The sequence below is a fragment of the Sarcophilus harrisii genome, chromosome 2 (genome assembly GCF_902635505.1).
Source record: "Sarcophilus harrisii chromosome 2, mSarHar1.11, whole genome shotgun sequence".
Classification (NCBI taxonomy): Eukaryota; Metazoa; Chordata; class Mammalia; order Dasyuromorphia; family Dasyuridae; genus Sarcophilus; species Sarcophilus harrisii.
Window position 1 is genome coordinate 554,340,341 of NC_045427.1, and position 16,790 is coordinate 554,357,130.

General features: G+C 34.9%; 1 protein-coding gene across 4 annotated transcripts in view; it reads right to left on the minus strand.

The window, feature by feature from the left end:
* ADAMTSL3 (ADAMTS like 3) overlaps window positions 1-16,790 on the minus strand; it is a 542,401-nt gene that overhangs the window by 523,265 nt on the left and 2,346 nt on the right. For all 4 annotated transcript variants that reach the window (XM_031955661.1, XM_023496559.2, XM_023496553.2 and 1 more), the window contains one exon: window positions 16,584-16,683. In XM_031955661.1, the coding sequence (XP_031811521.1) occupies window positions 16,584-16,652 (69 nt within the window). In that variant the 5' untranslated portion in view covers window positions 16,653-16,683. The remainder of the gene's footprint in view (window positions 1-16,583; window positions 16,684-16,790) is intronic.

The following is a 16,790-nucleotide window of genomic DNA, read 5'->3' on the forward strand; positions in this document are numbered from 1 at the left end:
TCAGGTATAGTGGGAAGCCTTTTAAATTATGGATTGAACTATATAGCTACTAATGTCCCATTCAGCTCTCAGATTCTCTGATTTTTTTTTCTTGCTTTTTGCAAGAAAGAAGATATGCAAAGCAAAGATCTACCTTTTCTGTCCTACCCTCAAAGAAAAAAAATGAAGAATCGATAATAATGCTAAGAATTATGTAGCTATACTTTGTGGAGTTGGTTATAAGGGATAGTAGAGATAGGAGTACATGCTGCAATAAGCATTAGGGAGATAAAACTTTCCTTGTATAAAATTAATGTGTATTGAGTGACATGTATTTAGTACTCAAACTCTCTATTCCAAATCTACATTTCCCTGTGCTGAACAATCCAAGTTGTGGAGGGGATAACAGAACTCCTAAACTCCTGATAGGCTTTAAGGTAGGCAGCTTGGCACAAATAATGTAAATCCCAACTCCTCTACACTTGTATCTAAGTAAACACAAAGCACTTATTTGGTCTGCAAAAATCAACACTGCTAAAAAATGTGAATTGGACAGTGAGCCTTTGAAAGCTGAACATGCTTCTGAGTCCAGCAGTCTCCAATTGGTTCCAAGGCATCAGAATTCCTCACCTGTCATTGTTTGAGCTTTGGTTTCCTATTCTCTTTTTCTCTCTTGTCTCCTTCCAACTTGGTGTCCACAAGTAAGTTCATTTAGGGATTCGGTGATAGGAGCAAAACTCTTAGCAAACCTCCAGTATATCTACTAATCCCTGGGGAAACTCTGAGTCCATTATAATACTTTCGATGTGGTCATGTGCTAAGCATCTCAATTATTCAGTGTTTATCTCCCTTTGGAGACACTAGGTGACCTACATATTTAGAAGAGAATTTACAGATTTGAATTTTGTTAACATACAGTTTTAAAATAGCTGCTTCCAATTGATCTGACATCTTGAATCATCCCTCTTATGTTTCCCACAGTATTTTCCCAAACACAATTTCCCATTAATTTGGTATCTTCAATACTTGTTACTTGTCTGGTTTTCTCAAATACAACAAGTTTTGAAGATCAAAACTTCAAAACATCTTTGAGTCCTTGTCCTCCTTTTCTTCCCCTGAAGGTTCTGGAAGGTGAGTATGGAGGACTGCTGTATGGAGTACGGAGGTACTTCAAATCAGTATAATCCCCTGGATTCGAAAATTCCTTTCAAATTCACCTGCCCTGGGAGTCAGGCACTGCACCCTGTACACCTAACACCAAATCAGCTTGCTTCACTCAGTGCTCTGGACTCCAGAAATGTTTTAATTTCCCCCAGTCTTTTTTGTATCATATTAATGTTCACATAAAATGCTTCAGAAATTAAAATTAATTTCAAATTCTGGGAACATACTTGGGGTATAAAGTAATCTATAATCATAGCTCACTCTTCAATAACACTAATCATCTCTTGCAGAAACTCAGTGTCCTCAACTGTAAAAATGGAAATAATAAGGGCACCTACCACAGTTGTAAAAGTCAACTGAGATAACATTTGTAAAGTACTTAGCATAGTATCTGGAACTAGTGAGTGCTTATAAACACAAAGTGCTTATTCCTTTCTCTTTTTCCCTCTAATAGTTGGTAGATAGGTGAAAAATATCTGAACAGACTATACTGTATCTTCAATTTATGACTCCCAAATCTGAGAGTGAGTTCACAAAATAAAGGCACATGAACTTACTTTCCTGGGAGTTCAAGGTGTCTACTGGCCCCAGTACTTTTCCTTTTCTCCTGATAGCTTATTAAAAGACTAAAGATGAGAGCTCAGTTTTCATTCCTGAAGCATGCTTCAGTAATGAGTTCATCTTTACCACACAGTTAACAGCCATTGGGATCACTTTGGTGGTGTGATTCTGAAAGTCAGCCACCTATGCCTCAGGATACCAACTTCCCTTCAGAAGCCAGGAAAAAGAAAAAAGGAAATATCTCATAATATCAACAAATTGAGACCTTACCTTCTTAAGAATTATTAAAGTATGATTAACTGTGGCCAGTATTTGGTTTACTAAACCAGTTTCTTTCTTTTTTTTTAATTATAATAACTTTTTATTGACAGAATCCATGCCAGGGTAATTTTTTACAACATTATCCCTTTCACTCACTTCTGTTCCGATTTTTCCCTCCCACCCTCCACTCCCTCCTCTAGATAGTAAGCAGTCCTATATATGTTGAGTATGTCATAATATATCTTAGATACAAAGTATGTGTGCAGAACCAAACAGTTTTCTTGTTGCACAGGGAGAATTGGATTCAGAAGGTAAAAATAACCTGGAAGAAAAACAAAAGTGCAAACAGTTTACATTCATTTCCCAGTGTTTTTTCTTTGGGTGTAGCTGCTTCTGTCCATCATTGATCAATTGAAACTGAATTAGGTCTCTTTGTCAAAGAAATCCACTTCCATCAGAATACATCTTCATACAATATTGTTGTTGACATATATAATGATCTCTTGGTTCTGCTCATTTCACTTAGCATCAGTTCATGTAAGTCTCTCCAAGCCTCTCTGTATTCATCCTGCTGGTCATTTCTTACAGAACAATAATATTCCATATCATCATATACCACAATTTACCCAACCATTCTCCAATTGATGGGCAGCCACTCAGTTTCCAGCTTCTAGCCACTACAAACAGGGCTACCACAAACATTTTGGCACATACAGGTCCCTTTCCCTTCTTTAGTATCGCCTTGGAGTATAAGCCCAGTAATAGCACTGCTGAGTCAAAGGGTATGCACAGTTTGATAACTTTTTGGGCATAATTCCAGATTGCTCTCCAGAATGGTTGCATTCGTTCACAGCTCCACCAACAATGTATCAGTGTCTCAGTTTTCCCGCGTCCCCTCCAACACGCATCATTATTTTTTCCTGTCATCTTAGCCAATGTGACAGGTGTGTAGTGGTATCTCAGAGTTGTCTTAATTTGCATTTCTCTGATCAATAGTGATTTGGAACACTCTTTCATATGAGTGGTAATAGTTTCAATTTCATCATCTGAAAATTGTCTGTTCATATCCTTTGACCATTTGTCAGTTGGAGAATGGTTTGGTTTCTTATAAATTAGAGTCAGTTCTCTATATATTTTGGAAGTGAAGTATCAGAACCTTCAATTGTGAAGATGTTTTCCCAGTTTGTTGCTTCCTTTCTAATCTTGCTAAGCCAGTTTCTTTACATATTTAATGATTTTATCTTTCCTATTCAATGCAATTCAACAAAAATTTATTCAACATACTCACCACATGCCAGCCATTATCACAGGTGCTAGAAGTATTATTCCCATCTCAAGAAAGAAGCATTCCCTGGCCTCAAGAACTTCTTTGTAATTCTATGTAATAGCAAGATGACAAAACTTAACCTTTTTTTCCCTATTCCACTAAGGTTTCCACAAGAGAAGGTCATTACCGAACATCTTCAAAAATTAAAAAAGTCCAACCAAATCACTTTTATAGCCGGCCAAAAATACAAAACTGGAAAGGAACCCCTTATTTAATACAGAAGAAGAAATTCAGGCTCAGAGAAAAGTGACTTGTCCAGGAGTCACAAAACCAGTAACAGATCTCAGTCTCAAAACCCAGATTCTCTGAATGAAAGTACAACACTCATGCTTACTACATTTTGGCCACTATCACCCTTCATCACTACTTTCTACAGAGCTTTCTTCAGCCTTCCAACAAAGTGTAAGTTTTTTTGTAATCAATCAACTTATAATACTTTTATTAAGAACCTGCCATGTATAAGGTACTGGGAACACACATAAACAGGTGAGACTAAATCACTTTTGGAACTTAACTTTTACTAGGGGACATAATGGGTTCATTGATAAGTACAAGGGATATAAATATGAGGGAGGGGAACGACCAGTAAGGTCCCAGACCATTGAGCACATGTTATACCTTTCTGGGTAGGTTATGCAGGGCACATGGAATGCTCTCTATTTAATTTCAATCCAACATGTGGAGGCCTGCTGAGCCTTCTGGTTAGCAATAAGGGCCAATCTTCTGCTTAGAAAAGGTTTAAGCAAAGGAACTCTCTTTTGGTCTCTTAATGGTTTTCCATTAAGAAGAATTAGGATGAGCCACTGGGTGAAGGAGAGAAAAATCTATCATGTTTCCTACCTAGCCACTAAAGGATTCATGCATAGTGTCTCTGTTCATTTTATCTCTTCTATGTTTATTCTTTTCTTATAGCATATTAATGAGTATGTGGGGATAGAGTTGAGCAAGTTGCAACCAAGTGAGCTTTGAAAGATTGGAAGAGTCACTGGAGCTCCTCTAATCAATCAGATTTGGTAGCAGAGACAACCAGAGCAAAGAGCAGCAGGAGCTGAATTCAGTGAAGAGCTAGCCCTAAGGAGTCACCTACTTGACCCAGCCCAACAGTAGACTGATCCATTAGCCAGAATAAGTACATGCGTCTAGGAACTAACCCAGCTGGACATAGGAACAATCCATTCACCTGTAACACCATATCAGAAACAAACAGGATAGGAATTCTGAGATAGGAAAAAAAGAAAACCAAAAAGAACAATATTTTTAGGACTAAAAATTAAACTGTAACCTTGGATCTATGTGTTGTCTATATGTGTGCCTGATTTCCTATGTATTTTAAACTTGAGTTCACTCTTCCCATAGATTTTGCATCTCTACAAACATCCATTTTAGGGGATGTTTTGGTAACTTTTATCCTTGCAATACATTCTCAGCAAAATTCATTTATAAAAAGTTATCAACTATTTAATAAATACCGAGGCACACACAAGAGAGCTGCTTCTGACTACTGTGAGAAACACCAATCCCTTGGGATTTTCTCACAAAAGGATATGAATGAAGAAATAATCAACAACCTTGTAGAATCCCAATCTACTAGTTCCAGTGGAAGTTTGGGAAGCAGCCCAAAAGGAAGGTTACTAACAGTAAATATGGAGAGAAGAGCAAACACTAAAAAGGGAAGGGGGAAATCAAGAAATTCCTCTTGGAACTGAAGATGCTAAATTGAGCTGAATGAACTATGGATTATAAAGGTGAAATGAATAAGAAAGGCATTTCGATTGAGGGAATGATGTCATTTTTGTTTTTAATCAGAGTCTAAAGTCTGTCTTACCTTATTACTGCCCTACCTAAGGATCCAATCCAACTTCCCCCTTACAGACTTGGAAACATAAGTGTTGGATGATCTGGCAAATAATGCACCATAATTTCATCATACTAACATATCACTGATATATATATATATGTAACAATGAGAAAATGACTCCTGCAAATTATTACAATTACTATTACTTCAACTAAGATGACAATGAGAAAAAAGAACTACAAATAAAAAGAATAAAAATGGAAACTCACATTAATGTGTATTATAAGATTTAAAAAGGCTTTTCTTCACAACAACCTCTGAAAATGACAAGATTTTTACTATCCCTATTTTGCAAAGAAAAAAACTGAGGCTTAGAAAGGTACAATGACCTGTCCCAATATACACCCACTCAGTGTGAAAACCAAGACTGAAGTCTGGGGCTCAAGGCATCTCCAACATACATATTTGCCATTTGGTCATTTTTCACTGTCTGACTCTCCATGACCCCATTTGGGATTTTCTTGGAAAAGTTTGCCACTTCCTTTTCCAGTTCATTTTGCAGATGAAGAAACTGAGGTAAACAGAGATGAATGATTTGTCCAGGGTCATGCAGCTGGTAAGTATCTGAGGCTGGATTTGAACTCAGATCTTGACTCATTAATCACTGTGTCACATAGCTGCCCACAACATTTGTATACATGACTTATGATTGCTTGTCATTTGTTCATGCCAAGACAAAATTAAAGTGGGTACTATTGAATATAATTCTTAATGAAACTCAGAGCATTACTAGTTAGCCTTTCCTGGAAACCACATTTCAAAGAATGCAATTGTGATTGTTTACTTTTCCTAAAAATGTTAAATAACATAAATAACACGGAAACATGAAGCAATCTTCTTCACAAATTATTTTATGCAATTGGTCTCTGGTATGAGTCTGTGCTGAGCAACCTCAGCAAATATATGTTGTCAATTACCACTGTCAAACTGCTTAAAGAACAAATTATTGCTCATATTTTCCTTCTCAAAACCTGTGTTTATTTATTTAATCTAGAAGCAAAATTGCAAAATGTATTATGAAAAGAATTCAAAACAGAAGGCCCCACTGACTTACTGTATTTCATTTTTTAGAAAAGAATAAATTATACCAGACCTCATATTGTACTAAAAAAGCAAAAATCATCATCAGAACTATTTAGATCTCATTTTTTTTTAATTAGAAAAGAGGTCAATGGAACAAACTAGATAAGAAAGAATCAGAAATGTAGCAACTAAATAATCCATTAGAAGACAAATATTTGGGAATGAACTTTATATTTGAGAAGAATTTTGCTGGGAAAACTGGGAAGTATTTTTGGCAGAAATAGGGTTTTTAGACCAACATTTTATTTTATACATTCTATAAGTTCAAAATAAATACACAATCTGAATATTACAGATCATACCAATTTTAATTTTAAGAAATGACAGAAGAAAACTAGATCATTTACTTTTATGGCTAAAGATAGTGAAGCCTATTCAAAATCTAACAAAATCTAAAATAAGAATTTTAAATTTCTTGAAATGGAAAAGCTTTTGTATCACTAACACTCAGTATCACCACAATAATTAGAAAAGGTATCCAATGGGAAAAAAATCTCTTCAACAAATATTTATAATAAGGGTCTGCCATACAAGAGATACAGGAAACAAACTAAAATATATATATATATATAACCAAAGAGCCATTCTTTAATGGAAAAACTAGTTAAAGGTAATAAATAGCTGTCAAAAGAAGAATTGCAAACTATTACCAACCACATGAAAAATCATTCCAAATCATCATGTAATAAATGTAAATCAAAACAACACTGGATTATCATTTTACACCCAGAAAACAGGATAAGTATTCAAAAGATGGGAAGTCAGTTTTGGAAGGACTATGGAAAACTAGCCATATTAATACTTTGGACAGAGTTATAAATTGGTGCAATCATTCTGAAAAGCAACTTGGAATTATGCTTTTTAAAAAGTGATTCATTTGACCCAGAAATGTCAGTCACTGTTAGTGTATGCCTCAAGGAAATAAAAAATGGAAAATAAAGCCCACACCAAACTATTCATAAAAATAATACTTATATGGTATCTAAGAACTGTTATCAAATTGGATTCTTATCTATTAGGGAATAGCTAAGCAAACTAAAGTGTATGCATACAAGTATATAGATGTAGATATACCTAACTATATATTGTTGTACCATACAAAAGAATAAATATGGAGAACATTGTATTTATTTTCAAGCTGGACTGGGAAATTGGCTAGCTTGACTAAATTGCTTTTGGATCTTTCTTTTTGAGATACTAAAGTTACTAGAGATAACTTGCTGGATAGGAGAAAGTGGAAGGATCCATTCTGAAATGAAGGTAATGAAAAAAATAAGATATAAATATTCATTTATAAGAAAAATAGTAACTATGGAATAAAATCTAAAACCATGGTTTCAGAGTTAGCACTCCTTCCACTGGACTATACTGCCTCCTGATTAGGATGATCAAAAATATTTAAACTGGCCATACAGAAGAATTGTTACAAGTTTTGATAAGCAGAAGTCAGAGGAGATCTTTTCTGGCACAGAAATTGTCTTGAACAGAGATGGGGTGGGGGAGGTGACAGGAGGAAGAAGACAATATTGGGACATGTTTAGGGAACAGTGAGTAATGCAGTTTGTCTGATAATTATATAGTAGTATAGGAGCATGGTAGAAGACTTGGATGGATGTGCAGAGGAAGACCAGAGGATAAAGAAGAAAACAAATAAAACAATAAGTAGTATGGATTTAATTGTATAGACAATGGAGAGAGTAAAATTCTTAAAGAGAAAAATGGCATGATCCGAACAGAACTTTGGGAAGATGAATCTGGCAGCAATATATAGAGCAGACTAGAGACTAGAAGTGAGGAAAATTCTTAATAAGTTAATGGAATAATAATTCAAGTATAAGATGATGGTAGTAATAAGGAAAGAAAACAAGGGGATGGAATCCAAGAGTAGGTTGGAGGTAAAATTGCTAGGATTTAGAATTTGTATGGCTGGAAGAGAGGCTGAAGATAGGAAGAGCATAAGATAACCCTGACATGTTAAGTTTTTAATAAGAAGAATGATGATACCTGTAGTGGACCAAAAAAAATAGGAGAAATTGGTTTGGGCAGGAATGGTAATATCTTACCATAATATCAGTTGCTATACTAATTACTTCATTTGAATATGTATAATCACTTCATGAATGCAGTGTTAATAATAACAGCTCATAGTTTATACAGTGCTCTAAAATTTACAAAGTGCTATAGCAATTAATCAGTTTTGCTTCATTTTTAAATCCAACCTGGAATTTCATCAGTGCGGGAAAATCCCTCTGCTGATATAGAGAGACATCTCCTCTATAACTTGCAGTCATAAGGAGTATTTAGGGTAAAGACAGTAAATGACTTGTTCATACTCAGTTAGTACATGTCAGAGGCAGGAATTCACTTCTAGTCTTCCCAACTCCAAATGTAGTTTTCTTTCTACTAAGCTTCTCCATACCAAAATGAATAGGAGCAAAGGCCAAAACTATTAATTAGTCTTAAATCTAATTTCTCACCCAGCTGAAGGTAACTGATACTCTGTGCAGCTTAGAAATAGAGGAATCACTAAAATAATATTTATGGCCTTCAATTTCACAAGGTAGATCAGGGGTCCTCAAACTACGGCCCGTGGGCCAGATGTGGCAACTGAGGATGATTATGCCCCTCACCCTGGGCTATGAAGTTTCTTTATTTAAAGACTCACAAAACAAAGTTTTTGTTTTTACTACAGTCCGGCCCTCCAACAGTCTGAGGCTGGCCCCCCATTTAAAAAGTCTGAGGCCCCGTGCTATGTGATCACAACTAATAAAGGTATTCTCTCCATCAAAGGTGCATATGTTCTCTGCCCCTATAACTCCTTCTTAGGTCTAACCAGAGAATTGGGGGTATTCCCTTAAGTCTTCTTAACATTGTGTGGGTATCAGTATAATACTGAGAAAGCCTTACCCTTCACTACATAGAGAGCCCCCCTACTTTTCTGATCATACATTTCCTGGATGAGATCCAAGATACCACTTCTTGCATGCAAGTTGTGATCACAGGTGTTGTGCTGCTGCCTGTTTATGCCCACCTAGCCTTTCTCTGCTGCCCTGGCATTAAAGAAAACAAATTGTTCTAAAGACATGAGATTTATTCAAAGATCTTCTGTTTATCTTTATCAACTGAAGCATAAAATAGGGTGATGGATGCTAGCCAAAGAATGCCCTGCATTAAATCCAAATGGAAGAGAGAATCCCTGAAGATGGTTATATTCTCCAGATGCTTCAGTTTGTGACTGATGTGTTAATTATATTAAGATCTAGAATACTACAGAACCTTCTCAATGAGAACCATGACCACTCAAAAGAGTTCAGTTTAACAATCCACAAAAGAAAAAAATAAATGACAGAGGAACGTCAATTGGTTAAAACATGGGGCTGGATGAACAGCTCATTGAGTTCATCAATCAGTACACAAATAGCAATAAAAATAATAGTTGGTAATTATATAGGGTTTTAAAGTTTGCAAATCTTTTACAATTTTTATTTCATCTTACTCTCACAATAATCCCAAGAGGGATTTACTACTATTATCCCCATTTTACAGATGAGGAAATTGAGAAAGATTAGGTGACTTGTACAGGGGATCACACAGCCTAGTAAGTGATAGGCAGGATCTGAGCTCAAGTCTTCCAGACCTTCTGTCAAGCACTCTGTCTACCATACCACCAACTACTATGCATGAATGTATGTGTGTATGTACATATATGTATATGTACACATATATACACACATATATGTGTGTGTTATGTGTCTGTGTGTGTATGTGTGTTGTGAACAGCTACTATTAGCTGGACAATAAGTGGGGCCACATATTGAATAAAAGAGGTATAGGATAGATTGCATTTAGGAAATGGTACAGAACTTTCAACAATTCCAAGATGCTTCCTGACACAAAAGCCCATCCTTTCTCTTATTTATCTGATTTCAAATTCAAACTGAAATTTTATAATGAAATCTTTTGAGAATTAAAATCAAACACTGTCAGGTTATAGAAACATCCAGAAACAATTGGAGAGAATTTTCCCAATGCAAAAAAATAATAAGAAGAATATACTAAATAATAGCTTGCTTTTCTTAATGTATTCCATACTTCAGGGTTCTTCCTTCCTGTGTTATTCTCTCTGAACAAAATGAATCCATTATTCCCAAGGGACATACCACTGCCTTATAATACTATTTCCAAATGCCATTCAGTAAGAGGTACAGGCATCTGAAAAACCCTAGTATAAATTCACTCATTTTCCCCAAAGCACAACTTCTTCCTATTTCAGGCTTCTCTTCCTCCCTTCCTCTTTGTATTGCCTCTCTGTATACACACTGTTTCTTCCCAGTATGATACAAATTTCTTGAGAGGAAAGACTATTCATTGATTGTATATTTATATCTCCATCATCTATCACATTGCCTAACATACATGCTCTCAAAAAATTACTGAACTCAATTAAATCTTATGCAACAGAAAATTAAGCAACTTATAATATTGTAGATATAAATGCTATCCATGTTTTATCTCCCCAGTCAGCTAAACAGAAGATGTAATGATTTGAAGAAGGCAAAAATACTTTAATCCAATCACATTACAGATAATTTGATTCATTTAAAACTATCCAAAAAAATCAATAAAGGAAGCACACAGGCCTCCCATATAGTGAAGGTCAAGACAATAGGGCTTTATATAGCATGGGAATAAAAAAAATTAAAGGTCAAGTTTTGAGGGCTTCAAATGTGGTATATTATAAAAATTTCAGGGACTGCCTCACAATGACTAGCTGATTACTTCAACCTGTCTGTACTAAAAAATAGAAACATCCCATAAAGAGAACAAGACCAATTCATATGTGGAGAGCAGGGCATAATGCCAATACCAGATTCCATTCTATGAGAACCAAACACACTATGTTTTCTCTCTGCTTTCCCAAGAAGTGTGCATAAAAGTGACAACAGCATTCCCCAGTGTATGTGTCTACTTCATTCTCACATGAAGCCACCAGAATAACATTTTAAGTATTGCTGTAACTAATATAATATTTTATACATCTATTTTTCTTCTTCTGAACTGGACAACATCAGTTCCTACCTGGATTACTGCAACATGTCAATTAGACCCCTTACTTTCCTAAGTCCTCTGCCCTCTAATCATAGTATTATGGAGGCAAAGGAAGACAGATCTTTAAGGGGCCATTAAATCTATCCCTCTCGTTCTACTGATGAGGAAACTGAGGTACAGAAGATTAAATGACTTGCCCAGAGTAACACACTTGCCTCAGACAAGATTCAAGTCTACCACTTCCCTGCCTCCAAGTTCAGTTAATTGTCCTTTTTACCATGTTGACATCAGATAAATGTTCTCAAAACAATGCTTTTATCAAGATGGCAACAGAATTAAGCAAAAACCTTTGGTGTTTCCACAATCAACAGTAATCTACTGATAGGTCCTGAAGCTTTACCAAGTTGATCTCTAACACCGGAGGCTGCCCTCACACCAGCTTCTCCAAGTAATTAGACATTTCTTTCTTTCTTTTTTGAAATTAATTTTATTATTAATTTATGGAATAAAACAAGCATTTCCATAACAGTATAATTAAAAGGGAAACTACACATGAAACTGCAAATCTATTACTTAAGAAGGAAAGATTTCTAGCAGGGTGGGGAGCAATTCCATTTTTTATCCACCTCAGTAATATACATTCAATCTCTCTCTCTCTCTCTCTCTCTCTCTCTCCACATGAATCTGCAAATCTATTAAGTACAACTTGCTATTCTTTTTAAATATATGTTATAATGAAACTTTCTTTTTTCTTCCTCCCTCCCTCCCTCCCTAGAAATGGCTAACACTAGACATAAATACAAATGTATATACATATATATATGTATATACACATTCACATTTATGTATGTATATACACATGTCTGTATATATATATATTTAATTCTATTTATTAGTTTTCTATTGATGCAGACAGCATCTTTTGTAGTTAATTTGGGTATTTATAAGAATCAAAATGATTTAGTCACTCAGAGTTGTTCTTAAAATAACACTGCTATTACTATACACAACATTCTCCTTGTTCTGCTCATTTTACACTTCATTATTTCATGCAAGTTTATCCATATTTTTCTAAGATCATTGAACTTATCATTCTTTAAAAGCACAGTATTTAATCACAATCATATACCACAACTTGTCCAGCCATTCCCCAAATGATAGGCATTGCAGCAATTTCCAGTTCTTTGCCAGCACAAAGAGAACTGCTATAAATATTTTAGAACAAATATGTTCTTTTCCTTTTTCCCTAATCATCTTTGGAAACAGATTAGTAGTGGTATTGATGGGTCAAAGGATATAGGCAGGTTAATAACTCTTTGGGCACAATTCCAGATCAATTCACAATTCTACCAACAGTGAATCAATGCCCCAATTTTTTACATTCCTTCCAACTTTTATTGGTTCCCCTTCAAAAATTTTAGTCAGTTTGGTAGGTGTAAAATAATATAATCAATGAGTTAGAGCATGTTTTCATATGAATATAAACTATTTTGATTCCTTCAAAAGTGGCTGCTCATATCATTGGCAATTATCAACTGGGGAAAGTCATATTCTTATAGATTTAACAAAGTTTTTTTTTTATAAATCTGAGATAAGATTCCCTCATCTAAGAAATTATCTATAAAATTTCCTCCAGTTTTTGGCTTTCCTTATGACCTTGTCTACATTTGTTTTATTTGTATAAACCCTTTTTAATTCAATATAATCGGAATATTATCTGTTTTATACCTCATGCTATCTCTTGTTTATTCATAAATTGTTCACTTACCCATTAATTCTGATAGATAATATGCTCCAAGCTCTTCAGATTTTCTTGTAATATCTCTTTTATCTAGGTCATGTATCTATTTTGACCTTATCTTGGTAAATGGTTATAATATGATTGTCTACAACTAATTTTTACCAAGACTGCTTTCCAGCTTTCCCAACAATTTTCACCAAATAATTCTTATCCCCAAATTGTAAATCTTTATACTTTCCAAACATAAAGTTACTATAGTCATTTATGGTAGTAAATTGTATATCTATTCTGTTCCACTGATTTACCTTTCTAATTTTTTTTTTGCTAGTGCCAGATAGTTTTGATAATTACTGCCTTATATGGTACTGCTAAGCCTCCTTCCTTTACAATTTTTTTCACTCTTCTTTTGATATTTTTTACCTTTTGTTCTTCCAAATGAATTCTGTTATTATTTTTAACTCTGTAAAATAATGTTTTAATAATTTAATTGGAATGGTATTGATTATATAAATTAATTTAAGTAAAATCATCATTTTTGTGACATTGGTCCTGTCTACCCATGAACAATTAATATATCTCCAGATTATTAATAATCTCCAGTTAAATCAAAATATATCTGATTTTATTTGGAAAAAAAGTTTTTGTTTTTTTTTATAATTTTTTTCATATCTTTCCTGGGTTTATTTTGACAAGTATTGTATAAGGTTTAGAGTTATTTTAAATATGCATTTTTTTATAATGCATTCTCTCATCTCTAACCCATCCTCCCCTTAAACTATACTTAGAACAGTTAAGTTCATCTTCCTAACACACAAATCTATTCCTGTCACTCTTCATCTCAAAACTCTACAAAGATTCCCCACTACCACCAAAATAAAGCCCAAACTTTATAACCTGGTATTTAAAGTCCCCATACAACCTGCAACCTCCTTACCTCTCCAGACTCATCTTCTGCTAACACTCAAACTTGTAATGTTTTGTTCTGGTCAAACTGTACTACTCATTGTCCCTAATATACATCTAATACATTCCCACTTCCATGCCTTTTCTCACACTGTTGCCTATAACTAGCATGTCCTCCCCATTATCACTGGATTGTAAACTCTTTAAGAGAAAAAACTGCATCACACATAAAGTATCTCTGTTCATTTCATTACACATTTTTCCTTCCACAGAGTAAAAGTAATGAATGTCTATTGAACTGAATTTAATTTCTCCTTTTTGAAATTCTACTCTTAAGTCTGGTTCCACAGTAAAGTTTTCCCACCCCGTCTTCCTTGCCTTTCCTCCTCCCATTTGAAAATGAGCTCTCCTACTCTGTACTCACATTGTATCTCTCATATCTCCAATATATTCTATTCTGCATTTACAGAAACCATGTTCTTTACTGTATAATTATTTTTTAGATAGTGGGTCATCATTCTTTGCCTACTCACTAAGTATGTATGTACTCTATGGCTCTGTTCTCAGGTTCTCTTTTCTTCTCACTCTTAACTCTTTCCCTTGGTGATCCTAATAGCTTTCATGATTTCAGTGATTTCTATGCATAACTCTCCAACCTTTCTCTATAAATACACATTTACATATACGTATGCATGTATACATGTATGAATGTATATATATATATATATATATATATGCATATATTATCTCTTCTGAATTCCTATTTGGACCAACTGGTCTAACATCAGCTCATACCTGGAATACTACAACAGATTAATTAGACACTTTACTTTCCTAAATGCTCTGCCCTCTAATCATGGAATTAGGGAAGGAGAGGGAGAAAGGTCCTTAAGAGGTCATTAAATCTATCCCTCTATCCCATTAAATCTATCACTATCCAATATATATGAGGTTGTATGTGTGTGTGTATTTCTCTTCATTTTCCTTAATGACAGTTCCTACTTCCTCACCTTCTGTACTTGATATGAATGTCATTTCTTGAATGCTTCATTCATATCTCACATTCAGTTCATCTAAAATTGAACTTTATCTTTGTCCTCTAAACCTACTCTTTCAAATTTCCCTATTTTATTGATAACATTGCCATTCTCCTCTCTACCAAGAATCAGAACCTCAGTTCTCCTTGAATCTTCCTTCTCCTTTACCCCGTTCCACTGGTTCTTTTTGATTCTATTTTCCAAACATCTCTCTATATCTGAGCCCTTTTTTACTTCCACACAATTAACACCTTCGTTCAAACCCATCTTTATGAGCCTATTAATAGCCTCCTAAATGGTCTCCCTGTCTAAAACCTTTACCTTCTCTATTGTACCTTCCATATAACTATTAGAAGTCAAATACCTAACTATGTATCTATCCTGCCAGAGGCAATGTTACATAGTAAAGAAAGGTAGCTTCAAAGTTGCAAAGACTTGCCTCTGACACCTGCTGGCTAGGACCGCTAGGTCTCTAGGCAACTCTTCCAACCTACAAATTGCAAAGGTGGGAACCAACATTCATTGGAGCTTCCTCACTTAGGACAACAATGAAAACCTGGTCACATCTGCCAAATTGAGACTTTGGCAAATGTGAGGAGGATGGATTAAAGATAGTTATCACTTTTGTCTCCTTACCCCCAATCTCTTTCCAGATTCAGTTTTCCATCTGTTATCTGTTTTCTATATTTATTATAAGCCCAACATATTTAAAATATATTTACTCACTGCCAGTATCTTATTTTTTTCTTGATTTATCCTCTTTGTCAATTATAATACCATCCTTCTTTATTTTTACCTTTAGTGATAAATATGACTATTTCCTCATTCATCTCAACATCTAGTCACAGAAAACTGTTTTCTGTTTCAACAATACCAAATAACATCTGTCCATTCCACAAATGTCCTGAATTTCCTTGTTCCTCACCTTTAAATATCTATACCTGGAATGCTTTTCATTTCACCTACTCCCACCTCTGCTTTTATTTGAAATCCCTATTACTCTTCAAAAGTCAGTTTCAAGGCCTCCAATGAAGATTTCCCCGATTCTCCTAGGTGGGAATATCTCATTGCTCATATTCATAGGACTAGATGATTTATGGCTGAAATGAGTTTCCAAAACAATCTAATACAACTCCCTTATTTTATAGATGAGGACCTTGAGGCCCAGAAAGATAAAATAATTGGTAAAGATTAAACAACTCATAAATGTCATTTTCTCTGACTCCTTTCCACTATAGCAATTTGCTCTTTCTATTTTCAAATTAGTTGTTGCTAAGTTTTATCTCCTCCATTAGATTTAGTGTTTTTTCCAGCATCTACCAAAGTACCTTACAAAGTTGACTGTTTCCCAAATGCATGGATAAATAAAAGTTTCTACTCTATTTCCAGGGCTAAGTTTATCCTAACTAGAAAAGGAAAGAAATAACAAGGTCATTTAAAGTCCACTTTTTTCAGAAAGAAGTTTGCTGTTTTTCATGATTAGAATGCCCCTTTGCATCATTAGATGATTCTCTTTTCTTCAGAATTAGTAACAGTGCAGTTTTGGAGACTTTAGATTATTGTTTAATCATGAAACTAAAAGAATTACCTGACCACAGCCTCGTGCCTCCTGCCACTTACCTGTAAGACAGTGCAGAAGATAATGGCAATCCAGATGCCCAACCACCAGAAGATCTTTGGCAGGATCATGGCTCCTGATCTCAGAAGGCTTGATTTCTGCCTGTTAGAGAGAGATAGATTCAAAGAAATGCCCCTATGCTACTGCCCCCCATCCTTCTGGAAGCTTGGTGACTCAACCGGACTTAGCCAGGGAATGGGACATTGGAC